The following is an 18,576-nucleotide window of genomic DNA, read 5'->3' as shown; positions in this document are numbered from 1 at the left end:
TGTTATACTCATCAATCATTGTTCTTGCAAGAGTGATCAAGGTCCTGTTCTTCCTTTCAACAACTCCATTTTGTTGAGGTGTGTATGTTGCAGATACTTCATGCTTGATCCCAATTTCATCACAGTACTCATGAATGTTGGTGTTGTCAAATTCTTTGCCATTGTCACTTCTAATCTTCTTGATCTTGCAATCAAATTCATTTTGTGCTTTCTTGGCAAACTTCTTAAATATAGATGCAACTTCAGATTTGTCATGGAGAAAGAACACCCAAGTGTATCTTGAGAAGTCATCAACAATCACTAGACAGTAGAGGTTGCCACCGGCACTGACATAATTTGTAGGTCCAAATAAATCCATATGAAGTAGTTCCAGTGGCCTTGATGTTGACATGAAAGCTTTAGTAGGATGTGTATTAGCAACTTGCTTTCTAGCTTGACATGCGCTGCATGGCTTGTCTTTTTCAAACACCACATCCTTTAATCCTCTAACCATATATTTCTTTAATACCTTCTTGAGTGTGCTCATCCCAACATGTGCAAGCCTCCTATGCCAAAGCCATCCAAGAGAAGCTTTGGTGAAGAGGCAAGTTCTTAAGTCTGCATCTTCTGAAGTGAAATCCACTAAGTAGAGGTTGTTGTATCTAAATCCTTTGAATACCATTGATTCATCATCCATCTTTGTTACAATAACCTCTGTTGGAGTGAATAAGCATTGAAGTCCAAGATCACAGAGTTGTCCCACTGATAATAAATTGAAGCTCAACGGTGCAACTAAGAGAACATTTGATATTGATAGATCATTTGAGATTGCCACCTTGCCAAGTCCTTGCACTTTTCCTTTTGAATTGTCTCCAAATGTGATTTTATCTTGACCATCAACATTTTCATCCAGTGAGGTGAACATCCGTGGGTTGCCTGTCATATGTTGTGTGCATCCACTGTCAATAACCCAATGACTCCCACCGGTCTTGTAGTTCACCTTCCGTTCACCCCTAGCCATGAGGCATAGGTGAGAAGTTGATGATGGCGATGGTGGTGGTGAAGAGAAGTCTCCGGCGATGGCGGCAACTTTTTCATCATTCTCTTCTTCACTTGAAGAAGACCCACTTGATGATTCGATGTCGGTGAGCCAGTCGCCAACAATATATGCCTTTCCATTCTTCTTCTTGTGGAACCTCTTTTGCTTCCCATCCTTCCTCTTGAAGAATTTCTTTTCCTTCTTTTCATCATCGCTGTCATCTTCTTTCTTGCCCTTGAACTTATTCTTCTTGGGCTTGTTGCATTGATGAGCAAGATGACCGAGCTCACCACAGTTGTAGCAGTCCATCTCAGAAATGGGCTTTCTTTTGTTGGAAAAGAATTTCTTCTTTCTTGAATCAAATTTGATGCCTTCTCTATTTAGCTTCTTCAACATCTTGGTGGTCTTCCTTACCATCAAGGCAATGTTTGCATCAAGGTCATCATCACTTGAGGATTCTTCCTCAACTTGTATTTTTGTTTTTCCTTTTCTTTCATGATTTGCTTTGAGAGCCAAATCCTTTCTTTTGGAAGATGATTCTTCTTTGTCGTTGATGTGCATGTACATTTCATGGGCATTGATCTTTCCCAAAATCTGTGTAGGTGTGGTAACTGAAAGATCCATTTGATGTAGCACAGTGACAATGTGTCCATATTTGTCTATTGGGAGGACACTGAGAATCTTCCTCACAACATCCGGTTGTGAGATTTGAGTAAGCCCCAATCCATTAACTTCCTCTACAAGAATATTAAGTCGGGAGTACATAGCATTTGCATTTTCATTAGTAAGCATTTCAAAAGAATTTAACTTTCGCATGGCTATGTGATATCTTTCCTCACGTTCACTTCTAGTTCCTTCGTGTAGAGCACAAATGTCCATCCACAAATCATGAGCATTTTTATGATTTCTTACTCTATTGAACACATCTTTGCAAAGGCCTCTAAAAAGGGTGTTTTTGGCCTTACCATTCCATTTCTCATAATTGAACTCATCACCTACAAGATTTGTGGGATCTCTAGGTTCGGGGAATCCTTGTGTGGCGGCTTTATAGACACCAATGTCTATAGCCTCTAAGTATGCTTCCATACAAATTTTCCAATAAGGAAAATCGTCACCATCAAAAACGGGAGGAGGTCCATCCCCACCGGACATCGTAACTCTAGCGGTTAAGCTAATCTATGAGCAACAAGGCTCTGATACCAATTGAAAGGATCACGATGCCCAAGAGGGGGGGGGGGGGGTGAATTGGGCTTTTCTAAAAATCAACACTAATTAAAGACTAAGCAAGAGCTAAGCAAGAGCCCAACTTCACTCCAACAACTAGCACTAAGAATATAATACTAGAAATGCAACAATGCTAAGACAATACTTCAAATACTTGCTAAACAAATACACAATGTAAAGTGCTTGAATTAAGTGCGGAATGTAAAGCAAAGTTTAGAAGACTCCTCCAATTTTTCCCGAGGTATCGAAGAGTCGGCACTCTCCACTAGTCCTCGTTGGAGCACCCGCGCAAGGATATCGCTCCCCCTTGGTCCTCGCAAGAACCAAGTGCTCACTACGAGATGATCCTTTGCCACTCCGGCGCGGTGGATCCCTCGAGACCGCTTACAAACTTGAGTCGGGTCACCAACAAGATCTTCACGGTGATCACCGAGCTCCCAACGCCACCAAGTCGTCTAGGTGATGCCGATCACCAAGAGTAACAAGCCGTAGACTTTCGCTTGACCAAGAGAAGCCTAATGCAAGTGGTGTGTGCTCTAGGTGGCTCTCGCTAGCGCTAATGAGGAACAAACGCGGATTATGATTCTCTAATCTCCTCACTAGGCTTTTGGTGCTTGCAATGCTCTAGCAATGTGCTGGAATAAATGTGGAGTGCAAGACATTGAATATGGTGGGTGCAAGGGGTATAAATAGCCCTCACCCACCAACTAGCCGTTACAGGCATCTCACTGCGCAATGGCGCACCGGACAGTCCGGTGCGCCAACGATCGTTTCCAACGGCTAGTTCTGACAGCTAGCCGTTGGACTCATGGCACACCGGACAGTGAACAGTCACTGTCCGGTGCACACCGGACAGTCCGATGCGATGTCCGGTGCGCCACTAAAATTCAACTCTCAAACCTGCGCTCTCGGGTTTCTGCGGAAGGAATGCCTCTGCCCCGGACCAGCCTGGCCCCACCTGGCAGAGGGTGCACCGGACAGTCCGGTGCCCCAGGGCCAGAAACACTAACTCTTGTTTTTTAGCTGATTTTCAAATCGGTTTTCGTTCTAACTTGTGAGTGAGTTCTAGAGTGACACCTAGCACTGTATGTGAGTGTGATTGTGTACCAACACTACACTAGAACTCTCTTGGTCAAACTACTCATCGACAACCCCTCTTTATAGTACGGCTAAAAGAGAATAAAAGACCTAACTAAATCGCGAGTGTCCACATCTCCTTGACACTCGGACTCCGTAGACCTTTGCCTTTTGTTTCGTCGTTTTAGCCGTCGCTTCGAGTTCTTATCTCCGGGATTGTTTTCACCGTTGTAGTACTTATACTTGTCATGCGACCTAACTTACCATTTGTCTCTGCAAAACATACGTTAGTCACATATAATATTACGTTGTCATTAATCACTAAAACCAACCAGGGGCCTAGATGCTTTCAAACCTCATGGTAGATCTGGGGGGATGTTGTTAGGAATTGACGTTGATGTCTTTGATGTTGGTGCCATCATGTAAGGGGATTTCTTTATTAAGTTTAATTTGCATGATAAGGCAGATGGTTTTAATTGGGCTCTTGTCTCGGTGGATGGCCCTGCCCAGGACTGCTTCAAACAAGAATTCCTTTCTGAGCTAGTCCGTTTGAGCAATACAGAAACTTTACCTATTCTCATTGGGGGAGACTTTAATATTTTACGATCTCCATCTGAGAAAAATAATGATAGATTTGATCATCATTGGTCATTCCTATTCAATGCGGTAATTGATGGTCTTGATCTGAGAGAATTGCATATGTTGGGGCGAAGGTACACCTGGGCTAATACTAGGGATAATCCGACTTATGAGAAGTTGGATCGGATTTTGGTAGCTACATAATGGTAGGGAAAATTCCCTAGAGCTTCGATACATGCCTTGTCGAGAAATATATCCGATCATACTCCTCTGCTTCTTAGCACAGGAGTTGTAACCGCCCAAACAATTCCTCCGTTCAAGTTAGAATTAGGATGGTTTCTGCGGGATGGTTTTGTGGATATGGTAAAAGATATTTGGGTAAATGAGACAAGAGGTTCTACTCCGCTGGAGAAATGGCAAGCCAGGATTAGGAAGGCACGCCAACACTTAAGGGGTTGGGCAAAGCACACTTCGGGGTTGTTGAAAAGGAAAAAAAGGAGACCATATCTAAGCTTGATGATTTAGATAAGAGAGCTGAAGTAGTTCAGTTGAGTACTTCGGAGCTGGATCTGCGCAACTACTTATAGAATAGGCTTGCTCAGCTACTCCGGGAGGAGGAAATAAAGTGGTATCAAAGAGCGAAGGTCAAGGAGCTCCTGGAGGGGATAGTAATACTAAATATTTTCAGATGATAGCCAATAGAAAATTCAGGAAGAATCAAATTATAAGACCCAAAATGTGTATAAGAATAATAATAATAATAAAATAAATACACGAAGAAATAAAATAGCAAATACAGAAATCTCAAATTATACTTGAGTGTTGAAATTTGAGGACTGAGTTTTGAAACCAAGAACTATTTTTTTTAAAAAAAAGTAATAGAAAGGTTTTCAGTTCAACTACTAGATGAGTATTCATTTCATTAAATGATGCGCCATAAGCATTTATTTACATGAATATTTGATTTTGAAGTGACTTTTACTTCTTACCCACATTCAAAATACTATTTTTCTGAAAAAAGAGAAAACAATATGAGTGTTTCTCATGTTTCAAACATCAATAAATCAATTAAAATAAATACATACCTATGACTTCATAATTGATTTTGAGTATGTAATAAAAATTTGAATTCCTAAATTTTATTGTGGATTTGGATTTTTAAATTTGTAAATGAAAAGAGAATGAGAGGGGAATTTAAATTTGAATTTGGGATTTGAAAAATGGAAAAGAAGAGAGAAATACTATAGATTGCAAAATGAATTTATAAATAAATAGACTCAACCCATAATGGAATGTCCAAGTCATACTGAAAGCCGACTAGAGGGGGTGGATAGGCGGAATCTAAAAATTATAACTTAAAACACAATCTACAAGCCGGGGTTAGCGTTAGAATAAAAACCGAGTCCGGGAGAAAGGGCAAAAACAAATAAACCAAGAAAATAAAGCAAATGACACGATGATTTGTCAATAGAGAGGGCCTCACCGAACAGGCACTGTTCACTGTCCGGTGCGCCTCTGACGCGTAGCTCTGCTCTGCCGCGCACTGTTGCGCTGAATTTTAGCTTTTGCAGGCGACCGTTGCGCGAAGTAGCCGTTGCTCCCTTGGCACACCAGACAGTCCGGTGAATTATAGCGGAGCGGCGCTGGAGAAACCCGAAGCTGAAGAGTTTGAAGTCGTACGGACCTGGTGCACTGGACACTGTCTGGTGGCACACCGGACAGTCTGGTGCGCCAGACCAGGGTTCTCTTCGGTTTCTTTTGCTCCTTTCTTTTGAACCCTAACTTGTTCTTTTTATTGGTTTGTGTTGAACTTTTAGCACCTCTAGAGAATATAATTTAGAGCAAACTAGTTAGTCCAATTATTTGTGTTTGACATTCAACCACCAAAATTATATTTAGTAAAAGGTTAAACCCTATTTCCCTTTCACATACATTCAAATCTAAGTACAAATTCACTACAAAATTTGAATTCAAAATTTGGACTCAATAAAAAAAGAAAAATAGAATAAAGAAAAAGAAAAGGGTTCATCTCCTCTGCATGGGCCGTATTTGCTCCTCGCGGCCCACTTCTCTAGCCTTGTGCGGCTGGGATGCACCGCGCGTGCTGAAGTCGTGGCCCACTGGTCAGCTTCTTGCATCATCACCTATCGTTGGCGCGCAGTCCCCACCGGTCAGGATGGTCTTCTCCCCTCTCGCGGACGCTCTGTTTCAACCATCGCGCGTGAAGACCGGGTCCGAGCGCATCTCCTGGGCTGATTCGGTCGCTCCGTTGGCGCGATTTTGGCGGTGATCGTACCAGAGTCGTAGAACCCTCCGTTGGAACCGCGCCTAGGATTAGCTCGGAATCGCCATACCCAATTTCTACGGTGAAGAACATGGACGCCTCCGCGGGGTGAGCGACGGCTCGGCGTTGTTCGACCCTAGGAGCGCAGCTTTGGGAACCTCCGGTCTGCCGTGGGGTTGGTCGTGGCGGTCGGCATCATCTCAGTGCGTCGCGGTGCTGTGTGCTGCTCGCCGGAGTGGGGCGGACGTATGGACTTCCTCCACACCATGGCCGGGCATCTCCGTGGCTCCTAGCTCTGGTAAGGCTTCCACCCCGTCCTCGCCTCGTCTTCACTAGCGTGTATAACGCGATTGGGATAGATTAGAGTATTGGGGCGTTGGCAATTGCTCACCGGTGTTAATCCGGCTTGGGTTGCCGCATTTCGCCGTGGTTGTGAAGCTGGGCATGTCAATCGGTCACCTGCTATCAGTCTTCGAGTTCAGGGGGGTCGGGTGGTTGTGTGCGGGCAAGTAACCATGGGATACGGGTTCAGGGGCGTCGAGCGATGAGCGCCGGCGACCAGCTCCGCCGTGGGGTTGTCTCGACGGCGCTACCCCGCTGAGCCGAGGTTGGGGGCGATCTCTATATCGTCCGATCGACTTTGGGCGGCCCAGATCAATTGTAGCTTACCGCTTCGGGGAAAACAAATCAGAGCCGTAGATATGCGGATGTGTGGGTGAGCGGGAGCGCTAGTGTCGTTAGATCCCGACCCTTGGATGGTGATCTGACGGTCCGTATCCGAAACCGGTTCGATGAAATATGGATCTAATCCAAGGCGTCCAGTATTGATCGGACGACTGATCGCGGCCGGTACCCCTTCAGCCAGCGCATCTTGCATAAGAGCCCTTGGGGCTCTTCATAATCAACCCGCCGTCCAGTATACAGAAGCCTCAGTCTTGGGACCTTTGCGCTGAGGGCCCTGTCTTTATTAGAAAGTGAGGCACAGTCCAGACTGATTATAAAACAGAGAAAATCATTTAGAAATTGATTTTTAGTACAAAAATAATTCGAGAAACTTGTATAAATCATATTTAATTCATATTTTGTCCAAATTGACCCATTTCAGTTCCTATAATTTTGTGATATTATTATTTATCAATTAGTGCCACTGTTTTTATATGAAAGTCACATTAAAATTTATTTTCTAATTAATCTTATATCAAATACATAAAACCTTAGGAAATTCATAACTTTCCCGTTTTAACTCCAATTTAATGCGTTCAAGTTGTGTTAGTCTTGTATAAACATTTACTATGCAATAACAACATTTATTATACCATGTCTCATTCTTTTCTAATTAGATCTTTATTTAATTTATGTTGGTTAGTCTGGTTAAACTGCTTATCATTATTGACTACTAGAATGTGATCTATGGTCAATTTATAACTTAGATTAAAGTTGAGATAATTATTTATATAATAACCTCTTATATGATTTATATTAACCAATTTATAACATAGTTTAATATTTTAATCACATAAATCCTCTATGAAATCATAACTTCTTAATCGTAACTCCGATCTTAGTAGTTCTTGATCCCACAATCTCGTAGCTTCGCGTAGATCATTATTATTCAGTTTGTTCTTATGTTTGGTGTGATGTTAATTTTATCTATACCATGTTTGTTTGTATTGCTACGACTAACGTGAGGTTTTGAGGATCTGAAGAATCACCCTGGTAACTGGAATCTCAAGTGCCAGACAAGTTGTGCCCTTGATCCACTTTTGTTACCAAATAATATTCTTTATTATCACTATTCAATACATAGATTTAATTTTGAAGGGACCCAATAGGTCACCCTAGTCTGTTTATCCTGTTTACCTTGTTTACCCCTGAATCATTTGGGTAGTTATGCTATTGCATTATTTGGTTTTGGGTTAATATTTCATTATATCCATGTTCCAATTATTTTGTTATTCTATTTATGTTCATGTCAAGATCATTAATGTTAATTGGAACATGGAGCTTAACTTGAGAAACATGTGCCACCACAAGGGTAGTATGGGATGCCCTTGGCTGACTAATTAGGAAAGGTAGTGGAAGAGTACCTTACCCGAAAGGGGCAAGGGCAGTAGGGGAGTTGCATGCAAGAAGGTTCTCGGGTTGATTTCGCTGCGATGGCGGTCGGACGGGGATTCTTGCAAGTGCTCTTCCCATAAACTGTAGCGGGTTTTCGAAAGCTAGTGGAACTTTGTAAAGGCCTCATAGTGGACCCCTAGCCATTCACCTCGGTAGTGTCTAAGGGCCTTACAAACCCTAGCGACATGGGATACACAACTTGTGGGTACAGGGTACAACCTCTGCAGAGTGTAAAACTGGTATACTAGCCGAGCTCACGGTCATGAGCAACTCAGGACTCTTGCATGATTAATTTATGGAACTTAAATTCAATTTGTCATATGCATTGCATGGGATTTATTATTAATTTTCTTCTATTATTATTTATTATGATTTGGTATTTACTTACACTTAGTAATTGCTAATGAAATTTCAACCAACTTATAAAAACAATGCTCAGCTTCAACCTTTATTTTGTTGATCAGCCTTACACTTCACATGAACTCCCACCTTTGGTGAGTTCATGCCACGTTATTCCCCACAACTTGTTGAGCGATGAACATGTGTGAGCCCACCCTTGCTGTCTCACACCCCCACCATAGGAGAAGTACAGGTGGTTCAGGAGGAGCCACACATCGAGGAGTTCGATTTGGTCTAGGTGGCGTCTCTTAGTTGACTTGCGCCAAGGATGATCCTTAGTTTGTTTTATATTTATACTAGGTGAGTGCCCGTGCGTTGCAACGGAACCGTATAATAACACGATAACTTATGTACATACGTGTGTTATATTGTTATGAGAAAATGTTTCGGAATCCATTTGTGATCCTACTCATACATAAATTTTGTTATTTTAATCTAGCTATTTCACCATTACATTGTAACCATCAGTACCATATAGACTTCTATATATGACTAGACGAGTGCCCGTGCGTTGCAACGGGAACATCTAATAATATGATAACTTATGTACAAATATGTGTTATATTGTTATGAGAAAATGTTTTGGAATTCATTGTGATCCACATGGCGCGCCAGCAGCCGGAGCGAGTGCCGCCGCAGCGGCGTCCTGTCGGTTGCGGAGGTGGTTGGAAGCGCGTCGGGGTTTGCGGGAGCCCGCCCCTGAGCGGCGGGCTGTTCGCGGCGGCGACGAGCGCCAGCAGCCGGAGCGAGTGCCGCCGCAGCGGCGTCCTGTCGGTTGTGGAGGTGGTTGGAAGCGCGGCGGGGTTTGCGGGAGCCCGCCCCTGAGCGGCGGGCTGTTCGCGGGGTACCCCGTGGTGGGCCCGAGGACGTGCTGCTAACGGTGTGCCCCTGGGACCCGCGTGTGCGGGGCGGCACCCTCTTCCACCAGACCACCTTCAGCCTCCCCGTGCGCCGCGCCGTGCTGTTCGTCGCCGAGGTGCACCGGCTGCGGGACCTGGAGCCTAGGGCGCTGTGTGGCATGGAGCTCTACGACGGCATCCTCATGCGCTACGTGAAGGCGTCCACAGTCTACCTAGGCAAGCCCGCGCCGCGCGGGGAGCCGTCGGGAGACATGGTGGACTTCGACATCACATACTACCGCAGCTGTGACCCCGGGCAGGCGCGCCTGTTCGAGGACGTGCTGGAGGAGGTCGTGCAGATGGGCATCTTCAAGTACGGCGGCCTGCCGCACTGGGGCAAGAACCGCAACCTCGCCTTCGTCGGTGCCGCGCGCAAGTACCCCGGCCTACCGCGCTTCCTGCGCATCAAGGACGCCTACGACCCCGATGGCCTCTTCTCCAGCGGTGGCGGCGAGCGCTGCGGCCAGCTGCGCGCACTGGTCCTGCTCGTGGAGCACGACGTCGGTGAACGGGGCCAGCGCCGCGGGCGGTGCGCGCACGGAGGAGTCCGGGTCCCGGACGCGGCGCAGCGCGGTGGCCAGGAGCCTGGGCACGAGCGGCGCGACGGCGTCCCGCTGGTGCTTTCCGGCGACGAGCGCCAGCAGCCGAAGCGAGTGCCGCCGCAGCGGCGTCCTGTCGGTTGCGAAGGTGGTTGGAAGCGCGGCGGGGTTTGCGGGAGGGCGTGCGGGCGGATGCGGGGGCGGTTTACACTGCTAACTTAATAGTTACTAGAGATATCCTTATCTGACACCATAAAAACACTTGATTTTGTAAGTCAAAAGCCCTTAGGTGCGCTAGTGTAGCAGTTGCACCGACCAGAGCCACGCCACCCCCACGCTGTACCTTGTGCTTCAATTGTGCTTCAATCAATCACAAACAAGGTACTACGCGCTGGTATCCTAGAGGTCTTAGGGTTGTTTGTTTCGAATTAAAGTCGGTTATTTGAAGCTAATACAGATTAAAGCTAAGCGAATATGCTTTTTTATTTTTTTTAAACACCGGTCCATGGCGGATGATATATATCCCTATCTTAGCTGACTCATGATTGTCCTTGCCTCCTTCAACAGGCGTGACCTGAACCTCATACGTGCACGCCAGAGCAAGATCAACACTCCCGAATCAAGATCGTAATGAGTGGTATTTAGGGGGACTAAGGCCCCGTTTGGTTTAAGGTGACTAAAGTTTAGTGACTAAAGTTTACAATTTTAGTCCCTAAATAAGTAAACACGTTAACTAAAGTGGGGTGACTAAACTTTAGTTTTTTAGTCACCAAGGGGATGACTAAAAGGGACTAAAATAATATTTTTACCTTATTTGCCCTCTCCACTTTCTTTTTATAGCAAACATTCATTAATTAATAGGGGTAAAACAGTCATTATTCATAGCAATTAATGCTCTTTAGTCCGGTTTAGTCATTAGAACCAAACGGGGTGCTTTAGGGACTAAACTTTAGTCACTAAAATTTAGTTTAGTGACTAAAGAAACCAAACAGGGCCTAAATCATTTCCAAGTGGGTTGAATCAAGATCGTAATGAGTGGTATTGAGGGGGACTAAATCATTTCCAAGTGGGTGTGTTCATTTGTTCCAGAATCATGACCTAAAACCAATCCAACCAGAAATGTTTATCTAATTTGTATAAGCTTTGATCAACTGGAACCATTCCTGGCCTCAATCCTGAACAAACGAACGCACTCTTTAATCCCTGTGATTTACGGCTGAAACAAAGTCCTCAAAAATCTCCAATGTACCCCGAAGCACGGGTCACTGTGACGCTGCCCTTCCCTGTAATAATCACACAAACACACACACAGATACACAGGAAATGAAGCCCAGGAAATCACTCCCTATTGGTACAGCTCGCAAGTCAACGTTTCACAAGACCTGGTACTCACATACAACGAAAATCCCGACACATGTCTTCAGACGGAGTTACAAATTCACCGGAGCAACATCAGGTCATAGTTATACATTCCTAATTTTTTCTACAAGTACCAAACATGAGACGTACAAACTCTTCGGCGTGTTGCCTGTAGGCTTCACTTCCCTTCACCCAGATTACGGCAACACTGTGGACCCTTGTGCTACGGATCGCTGCAAAGGATTTCGGTGAAGACGGAGAGTGCGTCCTGCAGGTACGACGACCTGCTCTCATCCGGAACTGGAGCGTTGAGCATCGTTAGAAGACATCCCATGGGTAGGTTCAGCGTCTCGCTTGGGGTGTCCACCAGAAGCGCGCATAGCTCCTCTGCCATCTTCGAGTAGCATGCCCTGTCAAACACGACACTGTCAGCAAGCCCAGTGAGAGAATACTCCAAATATAAACCTAAACAAGAATGCTTCAGAATTCCAAATGGTGCTGATCAGCTGGGATTTGAACAATTTAACATAACAGTGAAGTTCCTCAGGTAGTTCAGGTTTGCTATTTGCATCAACTCATTATAATCCAGTGGCCCAACTCCATCAAAACATGGTACAGAAGGAAATGGTTTCAGATAGTGGATGTGGATCAGTCACATACTGTAGAATCGAACGTTACCTTGACTCAACAGGTAATTTGCTTCCCCAGACTAATAACGACTCGTTTAATCGGCCAAAGAAACTTCTGCATGATTCACTCATCTCCTCGAGTGAACCCTGAAACAAAAAAAAAAGTAATGCTGATCTCAGCCACAGTTCTACAAGGAAATGCTTGTGAGTTTGTCTCTGAAGTAAGGGCTTGTACCGAATCATCCATGGCATTTCTTTCTTGCATTGAGTTCTTCAGAACGTAGAAGTCTATGTATATTCCGGCACCAAGGTCCCAGTCAACAATTTCATACTTGTGGTTCTCCAATGCACTTGTGATCCTCCAGACCTCCTGATGGTTAGCTGAGCCAAAATAACAACGAATGAAGTGACCGCATATTCATACCAGGAATGCCATGTTTATAAAAAAATGATAATAAAATGAATAGATTGTTTGAACAAACTCATCATGAGGTTTCTAGGAAATACGTGCAGCTGTATATTTATGCACAACAAAAGTAATATGTTTCAACCATGGTGAAAAAAGGTAATATATTTACCAAATAAAGAAATTCATTGAAAAAATGTTTAGGGCACTGTAAGCAAAACTTACATGATAGAAACATAGAATGAGCAACAGAAGTCACGAAAATAGTATGAGCTTTCTTCCAGTTGCCACACTGAATCAAATTCTCCAGTGCGCCCTGTTTATCTCCATAGTATTCGTGATAAAGAGCCTGTATATAGAGCTCATTAGCTACACATGCTTCATGTGTGATGTTTTTTCATGCACTGGCATTATAAACCATTTGCAAAGCATATTACTGAAGAAATTTTCTACTCACCAGAGCTTCATGCATCCATTCTTCTGGTATACCAAGTTCTACAATGTACTGCCTTTGAGCATCATCTCTACTCCATGACTCGCAATACTGTGATAAAACTTCTAAGCTCGGAGGGATCCCGAGACCAGCAGAGAACCTCAGAAATCGCCTGCTCGTTCTTCATCCCTTCGACTCTCCGCAACACAAAAGCGGGAGGCGGCGACTTGCCCTCCTCCTGTGCCAGGGTCAACCACACCTGCCTTTCCAATTCGGCATCATCCTCAACGATGACCCCCTCCCACTCGAAGATGACGCCGAGCCACCCGCAGCACATGCGCTCGAGGCGGAGCAGCGGGTTGTGCAGTGGGTTACCTTGCTAACTACAAAATATAAGTCCAGATGGCAGGTAATAAGCTAGCTGATGTAAACAAAAGGAAATAAGAAATGGCAGTCGTGCAGACAATCAAGCCCCAGAATGAGACACTGGAGATGTCGTAAATTGTCCGTCTTTGAACGCGTGAATGTACTGTTGGGGCAAGGAATGCTCGGCCTGCAAAAGTTTTAGCAAAAATGAGAGAATTGTCAAGACCAGCGTATATATATTTTTTATACAGAAAGAAACTATGGTCTCCTTTCAGTTCAATTTCGCCATGTTCTCCCAGAATGGTTTGTGTAAGTGCTGGATGGTGAAATATGAAGTTGAGAGCCTTGGAAAAGCAAAAGTGGAACCAAAGGTTTAGTTTACTTAATTAAAATTTCAGATGGCAGGTAATAAGCTAGCTGATGTAAACAAAAGGAAATAAGAAATGGTGAAAATTTTGACCCGTTCTAATATCTAGTTACCTTGCTAACTACAAAATATAAGTCCAGATGGCAGGTAATAAGCTAGCTGATGTAAACAAAAGGAAATAAGAAATGGCAGTCGTGCAGACAATCAAGCCCCAGAATGAGACACTGGAGATGTCGTAAATTGTCCGTCTTTGAACGCGTGAATGTACTGCTGGGGCAAGGAATGCTCGGCCTGCAAAAGTTTTAGCAAAAATGAGAGAATGGTCAAGACCAACGTATATATATTTTTTATACAGAAAGAAACTATGGTCTTCTTTCAGTTCAATTCGTCATGTTCTCCCAGAATGGTTTGTGTAAGTGCTGGATGGTGAAATATGAAATTGAGAGCCTTGGAAAAGCAAAAGTGGAACCAAAGTTTCAGTTTGGGGTCATCTGCCCTGTTCCGCGGAGGCCATGATGACGTGGGGCTGGTGACCCCAACGTCCCCCATGTCGCCACCATCCCCGGGGATCCCCCGATACTCCCTGCGAGGGCTGGCCCTGGCCTCCTTCGTGACCCCATAGCCAGCGCCCTGACCGGCCAATCGGCGAGGCGCGACGACGGCTACCTGGTAACCCGGGCCACGAGGCGGCGGTCGGCGAAGGCGGTGGGCAGGGGTCAGCAGGCGACGACATGGAACGTCTGGCGGAGGTGGTGGTGGTGGGAAGCGGCGGCGCCCCTGGACCTATGGTCGAACAGGTGGGGGGCTATTATGGAGGTGCTCGCGCTGACCGTGTCGACAACCATGATGGCCGCTGGATCCGGCGCCCTCCCACCTAGCTACGAAGAATCGAGAGACCGGAGCCCAAGCGGCCAAACAAACAATTGTTGGACCAAATTTGCTGGAACCGTCTACTCCTCTGCCGGAATCGCGCTGCAAGAAAAGAGGGAGAAACGAATAGCTGAGACTCCAATCCAACACATGAAAGGAGATGAAGGCAACCAAGAACCAACAAGCAAGAGGAAGGGCACGACTACCAAACTAACGCTAGGAACCCAATCAATCAATCAATCGGCAGTTGAAGCTCAAGCCGAGGTCAATGATTGGGTGGGGGAAAGAGAGGAAAGGGGAAGCAGACGAGGCAAGGAGATAAGGAGGGAGGAGGCGGTACCGGCGGCAGATAGGGCGATCGGACGGCCGCGGAGGCGTCGCTGGGTCGCGGAGGAACGGGAGGTTGCTTCGGCCGTGGCGGAATTGCGGCTTGTGGGCGGGTAGTTCGCGGTGTTCGCGGCGGCCGTGGCGGGATTGCGGCGGGCGGGGTCACGGCGGCTCCTGCGGCCGCGGCGGAATTGCGGCTTGCGGGCTGGATGGCGGGGGGCGGGCTGGATGGCGGGCGGGAGTGCAGGTCGCGGCGTTCGCGGCGGCCGCGGCGGGCGGGGGTGCAGGTCGCGGCGTTTGCGGCGGCCGCGGCGGGCGGGCTTAGGTAGGCGGGCGAGCGGGGCAGTCTACAATAGGTTCTTAATAGTTGTAGAGATTTTAATAATGTCATTGAGTTATAATGACAACACGATTAGGGAAGTGTTATTTACAACTCAAATCTCAGAAAAAGGGTACTAAGAAAGCACATAAATAAGGTAATTAACTCTGTCACATGAACCAAGTGAACAATGAAATATCTCCATTCCAGCAAACAACATGACAGCCTAAAACTCGGAAAAAGATCAATATAATATTGACCATATATCATGGCCATCACCATTGTCATCATTTATCAAGCATGGATAATATCGATCACATCGCGCACCTCCAACATGCATTGAAAGCTTTGTTTCCACCCCTAATGATGAAGAGGTCGAAGCAGAGGCCCTTGACGGAGCGACGGTGCGGGTGTCCCGGACGAGCTTGCCACACTAGGCGAGGCGAAACTGCTCGAGCACGTGCGCGAGGTGCGCGACATCGGTGCAAGTCCGGAGCGCGGTGACCGAGGAAGCGAGGCCGGCGTCCATGTAGAGGCAGGGCTTAAAATACCACATGAGCATGAGCTGATGAGAACATTATTTGTAAACACATGTTCAATATAAATAAGTCACAAGATATTTAGAATTGAAAAAAAAACAAACTTTTTTAAGGTTCATGCCTTCATGGCAGTCACCCAGCCAATATTTCTCCGTGGGTAAAATCAAAAGATAGGTAAAAATTGAGTAGGGCTCACATGATTTCAATAAGCAGGAAAACGTAGTAAGGTACATGATGTTGTGCGCAATGCACAAAGATCACTATGAGATAAAAAAAGTGTAACAAGATTGGCGTGTAGAGCTCTATTACAAGTAGCAATTACTGAGGAAACGTAGTAAGGTACATGATGTTGTGCGCAATGCACAAAGATCACTATGAGGTAAAAAAGTGTAACAAGATTGGCGTGTAGAGCTCTATTACAAGTAGCAATTACTGAGATCCCAACTAAATATTTAGGGAGTGATATGACAAATATGTAAACAGGGAGATGGAGGGAATGATGGAAGTGTCAAAAACCTTAACCCAACTTCAAAATTGCAGGAATAATAAATATGCTCAAAACCTTCTTAAATACTCCAGCATAAAAAATATGATCTTAATTGTTTTATAATATGTTATTGTGTTCTCTTGCTTTTCAGTTGATACTCTTGCTTCCTTTGTTCGTTTAACTACCACAGCCATGTGGCTATGACCTTTCTAGAACTCATTTAGAATGTCATGGACACCCCCTGATCATCAGTCACCCTGATATACAGAACAGTGATAATATGTTATTAAAATTAGAATACAATTAATATCATATGCAGTTGGTTAGGAAGAAGAACATTTGTTGTAGATGACTTATGCACGGTGGACAAGAATATATGTAATCCTGGTGAAGAAAAAATATCATACCTTCCTCTTAAGAAATACATGAGCACATAACAAAGAGATTTCAGATCATCTCTTCTGCTTTGCTCTAGAAGGAAATGAAAAAAGTTACCCAAATTCATCTATCAAGGCATTCAGATTTGTGTATGAATAGCTTGCAGCTAATTGGCTACAAGTTCAAGTATAGTGTTACAGGTTTTAAGGAGTTTTTAGATTTGTTAAAAAATATTTGTCTTGCATTTGCCCTTTGTCCTATGGACTCATTTAATGTTCAGATATTGTTTACGAGGCATAAACTCACCAACTCCAAGTTAGATATTTACACTGGCATATCATGTTGTTTCTATGAGATTTTTGTTTTCCCTATGGCACCACGAACAAAATGTATTAGCTTTTAAAATGGTGACACACATGAAGTAAGCCCGGGTAGAAGCTTAGAACAAAAAAAACAAACCACCAGGAAAAATGCAACATGATTTTTCATGTAAAAATGAAAAGATAATGCTAATCAATACAATAGCATTTTTATAATGTTTAACATGAAGTATGGTTGGCTGCCCCTGGCCTGCTTATACTAACAAACTTGACCACTTTGGTTAAAACCAGCAAAGCATCTTATTATGCCAGGTACCAGGTTAACATTTTAAGAATCACCAAATTTTAACCATGACAAAAGGTACAATTAATTTAAAATTCAACTTTTAGATAGGTTCATAACCAATAACCCAGACATGTAATAAGTTGTTAATAAGTGAAACAAAATTCTAAACAAATCATAAGACTGAATCAACGAACATGTGGATTTTGCAATGCAATGGTAAAATATCTTCTTGATTTCTGCATTTTTCAGCGATGAGCTATTCATTGTAGAATAATATTTGGCGTGGTTTACATGAGCACAACCATTATTTGGATAAAAAATATATCTACGATGCTACCAGTTCAGACAATGATGCAAGTATTATATCTAAGAACTGAAATGCAATCATTATCTTGTCTCACCAGGGCACATACCTCTCTCATTCAACTTGTCCCTTCTATTTTTCTCCCTAGATGCTTTTGTGCTTGGTTCTGCAATACTTTCTTACCTTGGACTGCAATATTAAACATCCATGATGCTTCCACTACGATCTGCATAGTATAGAGAACAATGATGGTCAATGATCACAATGTAGTCGGAGGAAGGCAATTGAATGGCGTCGAAAGAAAGTTTGGAGATACAATCGACGACAACACTCTGCGAATGCTACCACGAGACGAATGAAACCAGAAAGGTACAAATTTTTAGCCAGCTTGATCTCGAGAACAACAACCGACCTGTACTGGCGAATCAGCTATCAAAAGTCCGGCAACACTACCACACGAACCAGGACACAACCATTGGGGACGCTAGCAAGCCCACCAGTTCGACTGTGATGGCCACTGTTATCTGATTGAAGAAACGACCCAGACAGAGAGTATCTCGAAACGACCCTGTTCAGGAATTAAGGAGTTAGAAGACAAGATTTCAGTTTTCATCACCACCTTCCTCAAAGATGCTACCACTGGGAGAGCTCCTATAAAAATCTAGATACATTAAATATGTTTTGCCACTTTATACCCCTTCTTAAGGTGCTATAGGCTTATAGTTTTGCCAACCTTCTATTTAACATCTGACTCCGGTAAGAATGTTGTAATAATAGAAACTCTAATACATAAGGGTAAACTGTTCAACCACTATAAATGGACAAAAAGGTAGTCAATTTGTGAAGCAGCAACAACATGTAAGCCTGAGATTCTAAAAAATGGAACATGCTCAAAATATTAAAATTGAGATTTTACTCACAAATATAAATAAAAAACTAACCTAAATGGCGCCAAAGGTTTTGCTTTTAGTGAGCTAGATGCTCTGCTGAATTCTTGCCACTAGTAGCAATGCCGTATTCGTAGCAGTCAAACACATCCCACATGTTTG

General features: G+C 44.3%; 1 protein-coding gene and 1 pseudogene across 1 annotated transcript; both read right to left on the bottom strand.

Moving 5' to 3' along the window:
* Positions 1 to 11,719: 11,719 nt before the first annotated feature.
* Positions 11,720 to 12,500, bottom strand: LOC103643798 (nuclear pore complex protein NUP96). The gene is made up of 3 exons (XM_020549261.2): positions 12,361 to 12,500; positions 12,175 to 12,272; positions 11,720 to 11,921 (listed from the first exon to the last, which is right to left on the bottom strand). Exons 1-3 carry the CDS (start codon positions 12,388 to 12,390, stop codon positions 11,720 to 11,722), a joined length of 330 nt encoding a protein of 109 aa, XP_020404850.1. The 5' UTR covers positions 12,391 to 12,500.
* Positions 12,501 to 12,767: 267 nt separating this feature from the next.
* LOC109944474 (5-amino-6-(5-phospho-D-ribitylamino)uracil phosphatase, chloroplastic-like) lies at positions 12,768 to 14,721 on the bottom strand (annotated as a pseudogene).
* Positions 14,722 to 18,576: the final 3,855 nt, after the last annotated feature.

Source organism: Zea mays, chromosome 2 (assembly GCF_902167145.1).
Source record: "Zea mays cultivar B73 chromosome 2, Zm-B73-REFERENCE-NAM-5.0, whole genome shotgun sequence".
Taxonomy (NCBI): Eukaryota; Viridiplantae; Streptophyta; class Magnoliopsida; order Poales; family Poaceae; genus Zea; species Zea mays.
This window is presented reverse-complemented; position numbering and strand designations above follow the sequence as displayed.

Bases quoted from the DNA above. Each gene is read 5' to 3' on its own strand.
- LOC103643798 (XM_020549261.2), bottom strand. From the start codon at position 12,390: ATGCAAGAAAGAAATGCCATGGATGATTCG. The intron at 12,273-12,360 runs GTACAAGCCCTT...TTTTTGTTTCAG, and splicing joins GAAATGCCATGGATGATTCG to GGTTCACTCGAGGAGATGAG. The intron at 11,922-12,174 runs GTAACGTTCGAT...GCTTGCTGACAG, and splicing joins AAATTACCTGTTGAGTCAAG to TGTCGTGTTTGACAGGGCAT.